Here is a 20,455-nt window from a genome sequence, read left to right on the forward strand (position 1 = left end):
GAAGCAGCAATATATAACAGAAGATGAGATGAATAAACTTTCATCTCACTAATTTTTATTTATTTATTTAAACACAAAAATATTGGTACAATGAGACATCAAATACATATGCACCACACAAATCACTCGATTTCTGTGAGGGCTACAATACTGTCCGGGTGCTCAAACCGAGACAGGTGGTTTTCTTAGGAGGTCACTATCCGAGCCCTTGACCTGGAGGTCTAATCCACAAGGCAGTGGAGCAACATTAGGAGATGCAGTCCCATGGTAGCCAGTGACCAACAATAGGTTTATACTCCATTTGTTCCTTAAAGATCCTGGAGCCCATGTGGACCATTAGTTTAGAATCAGAGTTTTTTCACTCCCCTAAGTTGATTCTCCATATCCACCGACCCGGTTAAAGCGCCAGACATTCGTTTTCCGTCATTCCGACTTCGTAAACAATAGTAATACCACGAGAAGGCAGTGAGTAGGAATTCCCTGGCAGTGGTTGTATACACGTGGCCATGTGAGAGCATTTGGAAGGGGAGAGCTGATTCTCCCCACTCTTTGCCGTACCAGAGCATTTAGGAGCATCTCACTAATTGAAAAACTCAAGGTGTTGAAATTGAATTAAGCCATTTTTCTTTTCATAAATGAACTTGAATTAATTAGATTTTCTTCTCGAAATATTGAAAATCTACCTGAAATCTTTTGATTATTTCAACTTTACAGAACTATATTTCAGTTAACGGAATAAAAATCAGTTAGATTCAGTTACCTAATATTCCATAAAGGTACTTATTAAATTGAGAGCATTTGATAGACAACTTATGAAGTGTTCAATTAATTTGAAGATGATTATAAATATAACTAGGAATATATCATGCCACGATTGGAATTTTAAGGTTAATAATTGGTTCAATGTTAAATGGGCTTTGATCGAAAATTGAAATCAGGTGAGGAGAAATTAATAAGAACAAATAGTTTGGCTGTTATTTTGCTTAAGTACATGAATTTTAACCGGCAACGCAATTTGTATGTTTAAATCCATTCTTCCACTTGTTTATTGTGGATTTACTAAGTGAACACCAATCAGAATCGCTTAGATAATTTCATATATCTTCTCTATAACTTCTTTATTGATATAGGAAAACGAAATATTGTTCAGTTAAATGGAGTTCAACACCATTAAACTTCTGGGTTCCTCATGTTCTTATTTCTTTATCATAATGTGAACATTTCCAATTTGTGCTAGTGGAAAACTTTGATTAAATTTAAATAACTTAACTAAGAAACTATTTGCAAATTAGAATAATCATCAACACTATACGTCAACCATCCATATTGATCAACTTTTCATACATTGGTTCATCCTACGTCAAATATTTACAGAGATTAGTACCAAACTACAGTGAAACATTCGTCTCTTGTCCCATAGTTTTTAGTGGTTGTCTAGCCAACATCAGTTTGTAATGACAGTCGCCTTGAAAGCATATTACTTTATTATATATGGTGCAAGAAGGTTTTTCATCACGAACCAATATCAGGTGTGGAATCATTGAAAATTATGGAGACCTCAATAGGTATTTCGAATTAGCAGGAAAGTATATCTGAAATCTACTAGTCACGATTTCTTATTAGAGCCTCACTAACATTGATTAATTTCAGTCATTATTGATGAAACCATAGTTTATTTGAGTGGAGTAGTTCCAAGATGTAACAAAACGAATGTCTAACATCATCTGGTTTTCAGTGGGATCATTTTACTTCGAAATACATCTCATAGTAAACTACTCTTTATAATAGATATAAATCTCAGTGTTGCTTTAATGAATGGGTCACATATACAATTTCTGACTTTAAGAATATATGATCACGATACCAAACTTACTTCAGAAAATATTAAAAGATTTTATTTCCAGCCAATTTCGAGAAATCATTACTATAAAACGTGTCTAAGGTGAAGGGTGCATAATTTGACCTTATGACATAATCCTCATTGATCAAGTTAATACTATTCTCTCACGCTTAAAAAAGGTAACAATATTAACTTATGTCATAGTTTCTTTCCAAGCCTTATTGTCTTAACCTAATATTCAGAATATTTCACTGAAGAAACTAAGTAATCTTTCATATTTTTGTGAATTCGATGCATTATTTTCCTAGCATTTCGATTTTTGAATGGTTAGGGGACTTAATCGTCAGTCAATATGGTGATTTATTGAGTTCCACTTCAACAACTCGAGTTAATTTAGTCACATTATAACACTTCAGTCATTACGTAATCTTTTCTAGTCAAAGTTAAATATACAAGCTTATATACACGTCAGATAATTTACATTAATTAAGTTTCAAACAAATTTTTTTTATTGAGATCATGAACCGATTGGTGTTAGATCACCATTGAAAACCTGAAAGCACTGGACGAACGTTTCGTTCTATTGTGGGACTCCTCAGCAGTGCGCATCCACGATCCCACTCGCGGAGTTCGAACCTAAGGTCCTCAGTCTCCACAACCCTTATATTGATAATTACCATGTGCTCATTAGTGGCTAGCTCCATGATGGTATTCTCAGAGTTTTACTTAAGAGCCGTGACCAGTGGAGCTTATCCATGTAGAGTAGAGACAGGTATCTACCTTAGTACAATGTAAGATGATCGCGCAATTTCGTAGATTTGTTGAAGTTAGACATTGACACCATCGGATGCCGGCCAGCCCAGTGATCCAGTATGTTAAGCATTCGCGCGCGAGACTGAAGACCTTGAGTTCGGATCCCGCGGACGGGATCATGGATGCGCACTGCTGAGGAGTCCCACAATAGGGCGAAACAGTCATCCAGTGCTTCCAGGTTTTCACTGGTGATTTAACATCAATCAGTTCAAGATCACAATCAATAACTTAATAATCTCCACAATCGCTATACTGATAAGCTTTTTTTTATTCTATTGTCTGCATTCAGCTTTTACGAATTATATTACAACTTCCAAATAATTTTCATTACGAACTGTCAATAATTAATTAAAAAAATTAAAAAACTAGACACACATTATTGAATAGGTAATCTGTATATAACTGCAGTTGATAACTTGACGTGATGAGGATCAATTTTAAGAGTATTATTATTAGCCATTAGAATTGGGGAAAAATTTATTATACTTATCACATAAATGTTAGTTTTTGTAACTCACCTACCGCTATGGTAGTTAAAATCATGAGTCCCAAAAACAAAGTTTATGGAGTTTACATTTTGTTCACACACACACAAAAAAAGAAATCAGCATTCAGTAGCCGAATTATCAATTAACGAATAAATGTATAGTAACCCTTGTTATTTTTTTCGAAAAGTTTCATTGCCATTCATCTAACTTCAAACTGTGTAGAATAGTGTAAATGTAAATATATATATAGAGAGAGTGAATGATATAACCTTCTTAACCGACCACATTCCATCAAATAATACACATAGACGTGTTTTAAGGGACGAAAAACAAAACAAAAAAGGGAACCATCATTTTAAAATCATTCAGACAGAAAAACTGTAAACAAAAAATACAAACATAAATCTAGGTCACTTCAATAAGTAACTTATCACAGTAACAATTATTAATTCAGGTTTCTGTCCTCTTCCTTATCATCATGTAACTATAAATATGTCTGTTAAATATGATTCATTGACGTATTGAATAAATTCGAATAACTACATAATTGTTAATGTCGTTTATTTCTATACTCTTTAACATAGGATATTTCTAAAAACTTAACTAATAATACACTAAATCCTTTACAACAACCATGGGGAAATCTTACAACTAATATTAATAAAGCTTGTAATCAAAGTGAACAATTTACAACGGATAATCTTGAATATCAATACATACGTTGGTTAAAAAGTATTGAAGATTCAGCAAACACTGTAAGTTCTAATTTATTATTATTTTTATTTCTAATTTTATGAATGTCTTATTATTCATAGTGATTTTGTTACTGACAGTGATGGTAACACTTCGAATACATTAAAATGTTTGTCCAATGAAATTATGCAATATAATGTAAGCTCACTTCAAGTCAAATGCTGTTTTAATATCATTAACAAAGTCCAGGATGCGCGTTTCGCCCTATTTGGGACTCGTCAGCTGGATGTACCTACATCTCAGAGAGTTGATGTTCACTCTGGGACTCGAACCTAGTATCATTCGTTTCAAATGCCATTGCGTTATCCACTCAGCTACTGAGTCCTGATAGCCACTTGCTTGTGCAACGGGATGAATTTGAATTCACTTGCTATTGTTTGGCAGGTACGTCCAGCTGACGAGTCCCAAATAGGGCGAAACGCGCGTCCTGGATTCCACTGCTAGCCACTATCCATCACTGCTTACAAATAGCTTTTAAATTAAGGTAATATCGAGGCATACGCACAGTATGCACGTATGCCAATAACAGACTGATCAATTACAATCTTAAACCTCAATGGGAAGATACAAGCCAAACAATACCAAGTGAATTCATTAACAAAGTATTGTGTGTTTTCACAAAACTGAAACTCAATGTGAGCTATTACGGGTAAATATAGATTCAATATTCAAAATATTAAAATCAAATTTCATATATTAGTAGCATAAAAATGAAAATATGTTGTGTAGTAAATAAATAGAATCACGTGATCACTAGTGGTAAGCTGTTACCATTGCAATTCAACAGTATTACAAAAGATGAGGCAATTACCCACTAACAGCAATGAATGATGGTCACGTAAAATCTTGAACTGACTGGATTTAAAAATGTGAATCGCCAGATTCTAACTCAGTGATTGACGTTTAAACGCTTACCACGAGATATGAAGATCTTGGATTCGATCCTAAGTGGAGTTGTGGATGCATTTTGCTGATAAGTTCAGACTAGAACAAAATACCTAACTAATGTTTCTTAGTTTTCATCATGGACTTGATGATAAAAAAGCAAGAGTTTTTAAGTGTTTTAGCCGAATTTATGATAAACGGTTTCATTTTTAATAATAAATATATTTTCGTTATATCTCGATAAGTAGGAAAATTGTATTTCTGACGTTTCGTGAGTTAATGTAAGCCACTTCTCCACAGTAAATAAATAACCGAAATTACAGAGCATTTCACTAACATCTGAGCACCATATAGTAAATAGTCAATTTGCAAAATATCAATCCATAGTCACAAATTTGACTATTCCTTTGCAAATATCAGTCCATTGTCTCAGATTTCATTCTCCATGCATTTTCATACCAATTGCGTTCTGTTTCCGTTCTTTCCTTATCGATCTTCTACTGAAATACATTCTATGCCTGACCACCGTTATATACTACTAATATGGATATAAGTAACCCACACCACAATATTTCAAACTTTGCAACAATTTTTATAGTACAAATGATGATACCGATCATCTGTCTTACGAACAATATTGTATTTGACTAAAATGTTGCATAATATTTTGATTATGCTTGAATATTGTTCATTTGTTTTGATGTTTCACATTGTAAACAACTATTCAGAGAGGATAATAAAATGAATTATAACTGAAGAAAAATTTAGGTTTGATGCTTGTAATTCTGGTACTTACAGTGTTGATATTTCGGACAATGTCGCAAAACTATGCGTCTAAATCTTAAGGTTGATAATCACAATAGTAATTACCACATAAAAATACAAACTTTCAGCATATTACCCTTAAATTCCGATAGCCAACGAGTTGATCGTTAAACGGATATTTTATATTTATGCTAACGAGATATAGTCAAATTCTCATGTAAATATCATGTACAACAAATTGAATCCCCTTACAATTGTTAGTGTTATTTATAAAGGTTAGACTTATTAATTCTAAATAAACTGAACACTAGATAGATTGTTAATAACAAGAAAGTATATTTTGGAAGTCCTAATGAGTAGAAAGTAGATTTCTGATGCTTTATGTAAGATAATTCTACGGTGAATAAAAATTTATTAAATTAACAGAAGTTCTAGTTGTATCAAAGAAAGAAAGTAGATTATTTTCAGTACGATCAACATCAAACTATTTCTGATCATGTCAATATTTTAGTCAGGGTTACTTTGATTATGTGATATAAAGCTGAATATAATTGTGTTTGTGTCAGTGAATTGAGAAAAATGAGATATATATATATATTGTGAAAAAGTAAGATTGAGAATATATTTGAATGTTTGTTAGTGGTGTGAGATGTGAAGAGAATCCATTGGGTGGATAATTGAATAAATGATCCATACTGGAAGGGTCGTAAGGCCTTGTTTTCTGTTAAGTACGTAGGATTCAGAAATGTATAAAAAGATTTCGTCACTTGTCATTCTTTGTAGTTTGAAAATCCTTTTCGAGTTATTTTAATGTTAATTATATCGATTTGATGGTTGTTAAAAATGTCATGTACTGTTGTTATTGATTTGAGTTCTACAGGATTGTTTGGAGGTCATAAAGTGTAGCCTTACAATCGTTATTTTTGACAGAACAAGTTTTATAACAAGAAAAATGAAATGCATTTTAGTATAATCTTACATAAAGTATATTTCACATTGTGAGTCTATATGTGTTTGGTTTTGGGTTCTGTGAGCTTCACTAACAGCTGATGATGTTACCTGGAAAAACACTGAAAGCTCCGATAATATTACATCCATCTTTTACAACACAACATCACCAAAAGTATCCTCTTGAGCTGTAGAGCAACTACAACCATGGTTGGAATCAAACCCTGTGACTAACTCATTTTATTTTCTCTAAACTTCAAAATAATACATACCGATGAATCCCATTGGTAAAAAGTTATCTGCATTTATATTGATGACATCATTTATTTTTTTTTTGGTACTTTAGTTAAAGCCTACTGAATTAGATGAAAATCCTACTAATATATTTACTCAAAATAATTACATGTACATAGAATCATCAACAAATGATGAAAATGACATTTCTAAACATCAGACCAAATCACAATGTTCAACAGAACACAGTTTTAATCCTATCTCCTTACCTAATGTAAACAATACATCATCATTAAAAACATCTACACAAGTAGATAATAATAATAACAGTTCATCGGTAAGTTACTTTATTCTATCAAGCTTTTAATTTTTTTTACGTTTAATTTTACACTACTAATAAATGATTTATAAGTAACTTACGATCTTATATACTTAATATGAATCACAATATCCTTTAGAATGATGGATAAAATTAAGAACTTGCTATGCTGAAGTACGGTTTAACTCTTATAACTCACTGATCATTTACCTTACTGTAAGGAAATACTAATAATTTAACACTCATTTAATAAAAGTTCAATTAACTATTCAGCTATGAAATTAAATGTCTGAAAGCTACAAAACTAGTTTTATTTTTTTCTATTTTTCACTAATCAATGAAGCCCTATATACCATTCTAAATGAACTTATGCTCATCCATAAATTTAAAGTCATATCATCTACTACTATTGTCACATAATCCATAATTAGATGCTGTAGATTGAAGATCCTTAGTGTATTTATCCATTTGAAGTGTCGTAGCCTTTTGTAATAACCCACTGTAATCTTTATATTTTAATCTAAATTATTATCATCTAAACAACTTTAAGGTTTAAAGTCTCTTACATTGTCTTAATATAACTGAAATTATTAGACACCATGTTTTTCATTGATGTTTTATTGCATTTTAGTCTTTGCATAGAATCAATCAGCTAAAATGTAAATCTGCTATATAATAATCTAGTTGAATAATGGGATAAACGAAATATCGGGAAAGTAAGACAGAGAGAACAAAAGTGAACTAAATTACAGGATATTTTGTTCATTATTCTTCATTGATCATTTCATGATTCCATCAACGTTTTGATTTTTATTTACTACACTTAATGCCTAATTTTGACTAACTTAGTGCATGTTCTTTTAAAATCATATTCAATGGTTTGAATTGTTTATTCAGTCTGAAAAAGAGTATTCTAATTTCACTGATTTGTCATTTGGTTTTTCTTTAGACAAATTTTGTTAATCAATATTGTACATATATGCATTTCAATTTAACTTTATGTTATAAATATGTATGATTGCCAACTTATACTAGACAAGAGTTGATCAATAACTACGACTGTTGTCTATATATATATATATATATATATATATATATATATATATATATATATATATATATATATATATGCATTGGTCACAATTACACTTGATTGGCACTTGCAATAATGAAAAATGGCTTAGATCCACTCTTGGAGGGAAATTTCATTTTCTATAAAGTGACTATTTAGTAGGTGTTTTTAATTGTGGTGTCAGTTACGATGTTAAGCCCATATTACTTATTCTAGATTCTGAACAGACAAATCTATTCATTCCTCTTGAGTCAGGTTTTGACCTTATTAATTAGTCACTTATCTATCCTGACTGTTTTTATATGAGCATTTGTGTGTGCACTTCTTATTCTAATCAATCACCTATCTGTAACCTATTTTTATCTGGCTATAAATATGGATTAACGCTTGATTAAATCAAGTTGGTTCACATACCTTCTCCACTGTGTGTCATTTTGCTTCGCTTTCTTCTCTTCGTCCCTCTGATTGTCTGTTCAAATCAATGTATGCAAAATATACGCATTCAAAAATTGGCTTATTTAATTCCATTATTCACTAACGCGGATTAATTCGATAATTATATACGAGGATTGGCGACATGTATATTTCAACAGCAATCACCATACGATCTAAATGGAGTCCGATTTAGGGCTACTAAACAATGCAATCCGGTTGTAAATAAGGGTAATTTTGAGGCATCCTTATTTAGGTGTTAAGATGCTAACAGAGATCAGTCAGATTCCGTCTTAAACATCAAGGAACATGAAATGTAAACAATTACAGTGAATACAAAATTAGCCACGTTACATTGAATTTTGACTCAATAGTACTCGATATCATGTTTTTCTCTAGGACTTAGTTCTGATAGAATTAAATTGATCATCATGGAATATAATCACTATTAAATAACTCAGTGGTAAAGTCACAGACTGTGACATTTGGTAAGATAATTCAAATTCTTCATGAAGTTTCACTTCTCGAATTTCAGGTACGTCCTGTTGATCAGTAACAAATAATACGATATTTGAATTTAAAATTTCTTCACATAAGTTCCCTTCAACCATCTAATAACACACTGTATTAACTTTCAACTTACAAAACAAGCATACATTTGCCTATTCTCCGATTGTCTCAATTAGTCCACGTTACATTCTATGTAGTATTGTCGTACATTTTAGGTTTAAACTTATACGACTTTAATCTGAGTATAATAATTGTTCACCGCACTGAAATGAAGTAGATTTCAGTTAAAATAAAACCGAAATCTATTGAAAACTCCAATAAGTCTCTTCCATAAAGAAGTTAGAACCTTCCAATATCCGATATTAGATTAATATGCAGAAATGAGTGTGAAAAGAAACCCAGGAGATTAGAAGAGAAATGGCAGCATCGTCATTAGCAAAAAATGATCCTATATTGGTGAGTTACTAAAATCACGAACAACAAAGGCATTTTGTTCATATGTGTTTTTACAATTACCCGTTTGAGGAGACTGAATAACTGGCTATTTGTATTAATCTTATAGTTCTTTTATTTTAAATCCATAAATCTATCTGAATGGTGCAAATATTAATGTTTAACACTGTCTTTATGCTCTATATTTATTTTAACAAAGGAGAGTAAACGAAATTTATTATTGGAACATTTAATGATTCAGAGACAGAGACTGGCTACCGCGGACGCTTCAGTTGCATTGCTTGCGAAGAGATTAATGCTGGTAAATTCCCCTAGTTTCTAAATTCTCACTGGTATTATTTACAAATACTGTTTTAGAGGTAAAATAGGTCTTTTTAATTAAATAGCCTGATTAAGTCACTTCTTGTATGTGTTGTCCTCTATGAAAAGTCAAGATGAGCAGTTTGATAGTCGGTGTGTAATAGCGATTATATTTAAAATCGATCGTTAACCAATTTTTGTTTGGCTAAACGAATTAAGTTGCAACATAACTTTCTTAATTAGTTGCATGAACCTGATAAACAGCGCTTGGTTGAAAAGTATGCTGCAAGCATATTTGAAATTGCTGAAGTAAAAGTATCTAAATTGTAGTTCAAACAAAATCCTTTGCAATTCAGTTACTAGACATCATACTCGGAGAGCGTAACTTATTATTGCTTAAAGAAAGTATGATACTAACAACGAAATTCAGTAGTTTAATACAAATCTCTTATCAGTATCGAGTTGTGGTGATTGTTGAATTATAAGTGAGATCATGAAATGATCAATGTTAGAAAACGATTGGAAACATGGAAGCACTGAACGGCCACTTCGTCCCATTGCAGGACTACTCCGCAGTGCGCACCCACAGACCCGCACGTGAGATTCCAACCCAGGACCTTCAGTCGCACACGTAAGCGTCTAACCCCTAGGTCGCTGAGCCGATATCCAACCGTGCTGTTGTCTAACTTCAACCAATCCACGATATTGAGCGATCATCTTCCATTGTCTTCGGTGGTCAACTGCTTCACACCCGATACGATTGAACTCCACTGGTCTTGGTTTATCGCTGAAACTCCGAGTATCCCCTCTCGAAGCTAGTCACTAGTGAGCACATGGTAATTATCTCTTAATTATGTTTGAATTATCTTTGTAATTCATTTAGCTCAATACAAGTCCTAAAGTTCAACAGAACAACACAGAAGAGAAAGCAATATATGAGCGAAAAGTTTCCTACCCTGGTAATCCTTTAGAGCAGAATATATCAACATTTGACCAACTGATAGACAATCAACAAGCTCTAACCTACTCAATGACTCCAAATGTTCTTCGGAACTCTAAAATGATCGGTGGCACTGTCAATTCAACAATTCATAGTGAATATTCCACTGATAGTATATTTCAGTCTCAATTACCCAATAGGTCCGTAGATGATATCCTAACCCATGGACATTCACCAAAACCCAAATTTACAGGTAAGACACACATTACAAAAATGTTTTTGAACAGAATGTTATATTTAATGATTATGAATCTATAAAGTTTTGGTAGCCAGGATTTTTATGGTTGTTTGCACACTCAGTCGATTATCATTTATCGATAATCTACTATCTTGGATACAATTCTCTTATTGTACTACTGTCTTCTTTATCCAAAGTTGTATATGATTATTATTTGAAATCATGGTGAAAACTGACCAGTGTCAATTAATACTGCCTCAGTAGAATGAAACGTATTACTGTACTTGATATTAGAACATAAAAAAAGGGAACCTAACACTAAGAGTCGAAGTCCAGCATTGCAACATACCTTTTCTTAAGTCCAATCATATAGAGGTTAATCAAGTATATTTGGAATGAAGCACACTTCTTTCGATTTGGAATCCACCAACTGGATGTACCTGTAACCCAATGTTCATAATCCTACTATAAGCGTAATAAGTTTAAATGACGACTATTAAAAGAATGATAAGTGTGTCCAGAATCCCACCGTTAGCCACAACCTGAATGTACTAAGGCATATGACAAGCGTCATAGCGAGACAATCAATTCAAGATGTATATATGGCAACAGAGACTGATCATTTGCAGTTCTGGATAAAAATATAACATTATCAGTACGTTTATGTTTTGTAAAAACATATATAATCAGGGAATAATTGTACTTCAAGAACGGTTTACACACAATGGAAATAATCATTGTTAAGTGAAGAATTCTAAATACGTTTGTGGATTTTTGACACAAATGATAATCTTATTTGACAGATTGAAATCATGATTCAGTTGAAGCTAGACCACCATTGAAAACCTGGAAGCACTGGACGGCCGTTTCATCCTGTCGTGGGACTTCTCAGCAGTGCGCATCCACGATCCCGCCGGCGAACGCTTAACATACTAGACCATTGAACTGGCCAGCATCCAACGGTGTGCTCACTAGTGACTAGCTTCGAGAGGGAATTGTCGGAGTTCTAGTGAGAAACCGTGACCAGTGGAGGTGATCCGTGTCGAGTAGAGACAGGTATCTACCTCAGTACAATGGAAGATGATAGCTCAATTTTGTGGATTGGTTGAGGTAAAACATTAACACCGTTAGATGCCAGCCAGCTCAGTAGTCTAGTAAGTTAAGCGTTCGCGCGCGAGACTGAAGACCCTCAGTTCGAATCTCGCGAGCGGGATCGTGGTTGCGCACTGTTGAGTCCCACAATAGGGCGAAACGGTCATCCAGTGCTTTCAGGTTTTCACTGGTGGTCTAGCATCAATCGGTTCAAAATCTTAATCGATAAATTAATTGCTTAATTTATAACACTATGAATGTGGCAACCAGAGAGAAGGGTTGAACTAGGATAATACAGACTTTCAGTGTTTTTTTATTATTTTGAATAGTGTCAGAACGGATTTCATTAGAGGTGAAAGGAGAGTGATAAAAAACCAATGACCATCGAATTGTTTAGTTATGAACACGGATAAACTCACACAGGGTAAAATGCAAAACCTCCAAGCCTGTCTAAGTACGATAGAACTGTGACTGATTTGAGATCCAATAATTTGTATTTCCAGTTTCAATCAATGAGGATTTTCTACAGTGTCAAATATGATATCAGCGTCAATCTCGATATGATTGGACTTACTTAGCCACAACTTTCCATCGGAACTTACAAAACGTTTTTTTTTTTAGAAACTAGTGACTTTTGAACACATAACTACGATATCAAGGTAGAGAGATTTGTAGACTATTGGTCAGTTTCATCACAGATGATAAACCTAATTTCATTGATGTTCAAAGTATCGTTTAAAAAAGATGTATTAATTCAGTTACCTTCAAACAATTTATTTGAATAAAATATTTTCTTTCACTCTTAATACATTACACTGATCTACATGATTTGTTTGATTGATTTTTATTCTTTGAAGGTTGGCAAAAATCTAGTACAATCGAACGAATAAATAGTTCAAGTGCTCAATATCTTTTAGATTCTCCACGACTTAACAATAGCAATAATAATACTACTACCAATAAATCAACTAACATTACACAAAAATTTAAGGAAATATCAACGAATAATATGAATAATAATATTAGCAAAAATGAATTGAATAATTTACATCAAGATGGTGATTTATCAGTTCCTAATGTTGAACGAAGGAGATTGCCAACACCTATTCGCGGCGATTTATCGGTATGGAATGTGAAAAAGTATTTACATAAAAATCCTCGTAAGTGATATATATATATATATATATATATATATATGAGCACAAAAAATTTGTGATACAATAACGATGTACGGAAACCATATGGTAGCAATCCAATTTCAATATTACCATTTAAACGACTAAATACAAATCATCCATTAACATTTAATCTGATCTGATATGATTACGTAACAAAGCGTGATTACATTAAATGTCTAGACTTGAGTGGTTCTTTAAATTGCCTTGAAATTTTTGTACATTAAGAATTCATCACTAAAAATGAAACAAAAAGTAAAATACATGACCTACTAATTTCCCAACGTTTATAATTAGTTTCCCAATAAAAAAACCCAGTCATTTTCGGTATAGAAACTCAACTGTACGTGTAAAGATGAACCTTTCTATAAATCATCTGTATTGTTGTAGTGAACAAAAACACCAGTCAGAGCAATCGGATATATTGGACACGAAAATACAGAGCATCTCAATAAAATCTGAGAACCATATAGTAAATAGTCAATTTGCAAAATATCAATCCATCGTCACAAATTTGACTGTTCCTTTGCAAATATCAGTCCATTGTCTCAGATTTCATTCTCCATGCATTTTCATACCAATTGCGTTCTGTTTCCGTTCTTTCCTTATCGATCTTCTACTGAAATACATTCTATGCCTGACCACCGTTATATACTACTTATATAGATATAAGTAACCCACACCGCACCAATAAATAATTTCATAAACAGTTCCACTTTATACTCACTTTCCCTGTGATAAATGCATCTGTGCATACACTCATACATCTCACTTTAAATCAAACATTCTGAAGTCCAAATTAGCTACGAAAAACCAGACTCTAAAATACATTGTACACAATTACATCACTGAGCACAGGGATACGTTGAATAATGAAACTGCTATCAAAAAATCAGTGGAATAGAAACACGTACAAAGTTCTACATGCTCTTTGAATTTTCCAATGTTTTTATTTAACTTTTTAACCTTAAAATCAAATTATTTTAAGTGTAGATAGCTTCCACTGTTTGACTCACAGGACTATGACTTTATTCGTTGTTCATTTGTGCACTCTTCATTGACTCAATAAGTCATTGGTTTAGTGAAATTGTATTCATATACAGTGATTTTGTGGTCATATTTATTTACTTGGATAATTCAGTGAAGAGACGAAGGTTATCAAAACTATGTGATATATTTGCGCAATACATTTTGAACTATCTGACCACACATGTGCTTGTTAAGAAATTATATATAGAAAAACAAAAGGTCAATTAGACAAGTGGAAGGTAAGAGGAAACATAGACAATAATCAAAAACAGAAAACCAAACAGGATAATAAGTATCACCGGGATAGGTTAAGGGTAAGAAAAGGTTGGTTTTAAACATATAAAGGAAGTTTCAGTCTTCGTATACATAAGGCTTCAATAATCTTTGGCACAAACTCTTCATCATTTCTACTCAGCACTACAAAGACTATCTTGATATCAACCCTATAATCCGTCTCAGCTAAAGGTTCCGCAATGGAGGAAGATATTTATTTGTCTTGTGATCTTATTCAACGATTGAGCTTCATTTGTTCTGGTGTCCACTTAAGTATGAGTTCAACTATCCTTAGATGCAGATCACCAATGCTCCTACCTAAGTTCATGTTTCAACATATACGTGTAAAGTGACAGACGCAAATGCGATGAGATACAATCGTTTACGTGATGTTTAGGTTTTTTGTTAAAACATAGATATTGAATTTTTGATAATAATGAGTTGGGATGTGTAAAATGTCTTACTGATAGTTCATTTAAGTCTTCGTTTTAACATAAAAATATTTGAGTCACATTTGTATATATAGGTACACTATTTGGATTTCAAACGCGTAGGTCTCATTATATTACTGTCTTTGCATCGGTTGATAAACTTCAATGAATAACCATTATTCACCAATGTTTCATTTAAGTTTTATGTCTCTTAGTGCAGATACGACTGATCTTATTGAATAACGCCTTTATTAACCTAGATTGAACAGTGACTATAAAAATTAAGATATTGCCCTATGTTTACTATCTATATGTGGGTATATGCATTGTCTGTGGAGAAACCTATAGATTTACTTTCTCTGACCCCATTGGTTTGATAGCAAGGCATAGTATTATTATTACTTCCTGTACACTTCAGTTAGAGAAACTCAACTCAATGGACTAAATGGAACACATTCTCCGGAAGACGTATAGATTTATTGAATGGAGCTCTGGTAGATTAAAGGGTATAGAATCCTGAAGAGTCACATACTTAAACAAAATAGATGTGAAGTTTATTCTGGTTGTCTAACCGAATTCACACAGTGATGGAAACTGTACTCACATATCCAAATAACTTATCAATACATTTTTAGAAATGCTAAAATGTCCCAGGGTGAACATTAACTCTGAGATGCAGGCACATCCAGCTGACGAGTCCCGAATAGGACGGAACGTGCGTCCTGAATTTCACTGCTAGCCACTATCTATCTTTGCATGTAATGTTAAAATATTGTATCAGAGTTTTCAGACAAATTAATGTTCCATAAACATCTCGATCTGGTCAGCTTATTGAACAGACGAAAATAAGTTAAACATAGATAAATAATGTAAAGCAAATTTAGTGCACAATAAGACCTTCTATTCAAGTCGACAGACAAAAATAACCTTTTAAGAATTAAAATATTAAAGATCTGAAAAGGGCAAGTTGTCTAACAAACTGACAAGTTAATGAGAAGAGAACATATCAGACAGCGCAATATACCCATTAAGAACATTCTACTTGATATGAATTTTTCAGTAAATTAATGACACAGTTGCTTTCGAGCATAGATTATCTAAGTAACAAGTCGGTTAGTCATAATTAAATTAGAACTTGGCACATATATACATTGTCCCAAGTTGTCATGCCATTTCAACACAGCAAGATGAAATCAACGAGATGTAAATCAAGTCAAAATAATACTGGGACCTTTAATAAAATTAGACTGAAATTTCGGTATTTTCAACTTTAGCGAATGTCGAATGCCAAGTATTCACAACGTTCATTATGTTTACCAAATATGTAATAAAACACAAAGAATCAAAGGCTTGATACGTAAAGTATTTAATAGTATAAAAAGTATTTATTTTCCTGGAAAACCATTAATTTTAAAATACTACATTTTTGAATAAAATAACATTTTAGAGTTTACAAAACTTGCTTCAGAAAATGGTTATATCGAATTAGCTAACGCCAGTTCTTCTCCAACCAATGATGAAGATTATACAAATCGATTGTTGTATGGAATATCAAAAACTCAGCTACCTAGCCGACGATATTTTAATACTAATTCATCGAATAATTCTATGACAGGATTTTTAACTCCTATTAACTGTTCATTTTTATCGACAACAACACAACAATCATCACCCACGACAATAACAACACAACCATTATTATATAATGAGAAACATTTGACCGAAAAGCCACTATTGAATCACAGACCAGCACCACCAACACAACAAAACCAACTAAAACCAGTACCTCCTCTTCCACCAAAACCAAATCAAATCAATATGCAAACATCTATTGAAGCAACACAAGAACATCTCAGCGCTGAAGATGAAGAAGTCTACAAATTTATGTCACGTTCGCTTGATGCTAATGAAGAAATGAATTTAGATTTTCAAGTGAGTCTCCATCTAATATGAACTAATCAGTTTGTATTCTGTAAAATATTTTGAAAAAGAGGGAACTAGACATGGTTACTATTATTAAATGTTTTAGTTTAACTACATATTTCTCAAAAATTCACATCATTATTAGTGATGAATCTTGATAAAAAATGAGATTTGTATCACTTAGCTTAAAAATTACCTTTTGTTCAAACATTGTAATTTAAAAATAAGAGATTTCGGAATCATAATTTTCTTGCAAAATTTCGATTTTAGATCATATTAGCAAGATATTATAGTCAAAGGAGTCAGACTAATAATAACACTGAAATAAAAGACTGTTGATATCTCAAGATTGAGTAGGTAGATGGACAAGGAGTTTGTTAATTTCAAAGTTACTCACGTATCAGTGTTCACTAGGAGAATACGTCGATCATGCTTCTAGTGGATTAAAGCATAAATATGATCAGACAAGTTGATCTTCATCCAACAACTAGTCTTATGCTTTTTCAGAAAATCAATAGGTATAGATTAATTGAACAAAGATAAATAAAGATAAATATAACATATTTTCCGTTCAATTGAAATAACTCATGAATAACCTCATTACAGCAGGTGAATACCCATCGAAACAGCTTACTCTTATACCTTTTAACTATGTAGAAAATTAATGTTCAGTTTTCTATAGTATTAAACCTCAAGTACATTGTTAGATTTTTATTTAATCCGGATGATATTTTTAATCCCTTGCTAATGGTTTAGTGTTTTAAAGTTTTCTAATACTTACAACTATGAATGAGATCCTAACTTCGTTCTACCTACCATGCATCATGTAACCGGATACTATTAATATCTGTTATACTAAAATTATGTCTCATTGTTAGATATACCGACCTAAACTTGGTTAGAGAGTCACAAGGGATAATCAGTAAAACATTCCCACTGAAGTAGTTAATCCATTACATCTAAAGGTTCAGATGATAATTATTTTTCGTTAATGACAAAGCTAATTCAAAATTTAGCACATTTTCGAACAAACAATACGTGAAATATGTGATTAGTTTAGAGATATTTTCACTATTCATTGATATTATCTGGAAATCTACCACAGTTTAGATGTATTTCACTCTGATATATTAATTCTTAGTTGTGCAAATTTGAAATCAAAGTCTATAGGTCTTGTAAGAAGAATATCATATGTTAATCGGTTTCTAGGATCGTGTAATTGTCTTCTCATTTGAGAACTTATGATGCTATCATCTTTAAGTGGACAGACATTTTCTCTCCATTTATGATACCACTGCATCATGAAAACAAGCTCTAAATTAAGTAATCTTTATGTACAAACCATTTTAGTGATAGTAACCAGCAGACTTTTATTTGAAATTATATTTCCTCAAAATCTAAAGAAGACCCATGATCTGTAGAGTCTAGCAAATTGGGATTGGTCACCAATACTAAACAACCAAACTTTATCATGAATTAGCCTGTACCGAATAATGTACATTGTTAGATTGATTTCATTCCCGGTAGGAAGATTGGTGTGCTAGAGACTTCATACACGATATGCATTGATGAGAGGAGTTCAAAACTAGGACAGAACAAATGTTTAATACTTTCTTTTTTCTAATATACATAGATTTTCATTGAATATCAGCTTGTTATTAAGAATTATCTCTCCTCCTCTTGACAGTCTCTTCAATTTGCTTCAATTTTGACCAGTCATTAGCTATGAATTAAAACAGATACCTAATTAGAAATATATATATATTATTTTATACACCTAAACAGCCTTTAAATCGAAATCTGACCGATTCCAAACAAAGACCTTTACCACCGCCATATTATGTGAATATAAATGACACAAATAATGAAAAATTATTAAATCAAAGAAAATTATTTCCACATAAAATATCAAGAACAATGAATAATAAAACTAGTCAATTATTAAAACAAACTATAACATTGAATCATGAATCGCATATACTAACTGGATCATTAACATCTTTAAATGATACAACTAAAGAAGTGGAAGAAGAAAGAGAAGAGGAAAGTAACAATCGATTATTGAATCCATCAACAAAAAGTAGAAAATCATTAAATTCAATTGAGAAAATGAAAAATCAACTAGAAGTAAATCAAGTAAGAAGTCTGTTTGTTTATTATAGAAAGGCGCATATATATATATATATAATGGTGTTTTTCAGGGGATACCAATTATAAACTAATTTGAAACCTTCTATACATTATATTATTATTATTAATTCAGTGAACTAACTTTAAGAATTAAATCCAGTGAGTTCTAATTGACCTCAAGGAATTGATATATGTTTGAAGTTGACGACCTGTACGTGTTTCAGAGCTTAGGTGTACATCAATACTACGTGGTTGAATTTAATCTCGTTAATTGGAATAATCAAAATGTGTAGTAGATTACTTCTAATGTGCATAAATTCTTATTTTGTGTTTAACAAATAGGTTTACTAATAAATAAGCAGAGTAGTTACAGATTCAATGACAATGAGTTTTTTGAAAACAGCTTAATTCATGAAGGTAGAGAATGGGAATGCGTATTAACTAATTACGAAAAACTCAATTTTTATTGACACTATGTGAATGTTAGTCAAACGATATGCTAATGAAACAGGTGATAACATGCTACATATAGTTAATATGTGAAAAAATAACTGATGCTTTCATACCTTCTATAAATGTACGATCTATTAGAGACGCATGAGACTAAAAAACGCTCAGTTTGTCAGAAATCGAAATGAATCAAATACCGTGGTACGAAGTGTCGGGGAGCTGGTACTGAAAAGCGCTAACTGAATTCAGAAACAGATAAACGCTCGTTTATCTATGTTATCTATATATATTTATTTCCATTTTTTAAACTTGACAATTAATCTGTGATAAGAGTTTCCCGTGTTTACGAACTCCTTCTTTGTGACCTATGGCTCCATATTTCGCACATTTGTGATAGTTAGATAGACAGAAACAAGAGAAACTTCATGCTCCACAATCCCTAAAACTGATGAGAGGCTTTAGAGAACGACCTATATTAGAATTTTGAACATAAGACATACAATTTGAGCAAGGAAATCTTTGCAAAACATGATTTGAAACATTAAGATCAATGATACGATCCGAGAACAAAATCTAGCGAGAACCAAATGAAACATGATCTGTTGTGACAGTAGACATACTACTAGGATTTGGACATTCTATAATACTATTTGAGCAAGAAATTCTCAGTGAGTCAAATGAACCATCATTTATAGAGCTAAAAAAATATGACCTGAGAGATCAAGAGTTGGACATTTTTTAGATTAATAATACATCTATATTCGTTATTAAAATCTATCAGTGTTAGATTGAGATCTTGTTTTATTGTGCTTACGATTCTAGTACGCATTGCATAATGACCAAGGTAGAGTATGAAACAAAATCATCGCCTAGCTTATTAGCAGTCTTAAAACAGCTATAACGCAAAATAACATTTGAATAGTAAAACTGTTGGTTATTTTTCGGAAAATAACATAGAAGAC

At 32.2% G+C, this 20,455-nt stretch overlaps 1 protein-coding gene across 1 annotated transcript in view; it reads left to right on the plus strand.

Moving 5' to 3' along the window:
- Positions 1–20,455, plus strand: part of MS3_00009542 (uncharacterized protein) — a 58,744-nt gene that overhangs the window by 29,576 nt on the left and 8,713 nt on the right. The window contains exons 3-9 of the mRNA XM_051217918.1: positions 3,726–3,896; positions 6,839–7,063; positions 9,712–9,813; positions 10,696–11,005; positions 12,940–13,242; positions 16,438–16,922; positions 18,699–19,049. Of these exons, the coding sequence (XP_051064354.1) occupies positions 3,726–3,896; positions 6,839–7,063; positions 9,712–9,813; positions 10,696–11,005; positions 12,940–13,242; positions 16,438–16,922; positions 18,699–19,049 (1,947 nt within the window). The remainder of the gene's footprint in view (positions 1–3,725; positions 3,897–6,838; positions 7,064–9,711; positions 9,814–10,695; positions 11,006–12,939; positions 13,243–16,437; positions 16,923–18,698; positions 19,050–20,455) is intronic.

Source organism: Schistosoma haematobium, chromosome 7 (assembly GCF_000699445.3).
Source record: "Schistosoma haematobium chromosome 7, whole genome shotgun sequence".
Classification (NCBI taxonomy): Eukaryota; Metazoa; Platyhelminthes; class Trematoda; order Strigeidida; family Schistosomatidae; genus Schistosoma; species Schistosoma haematobium.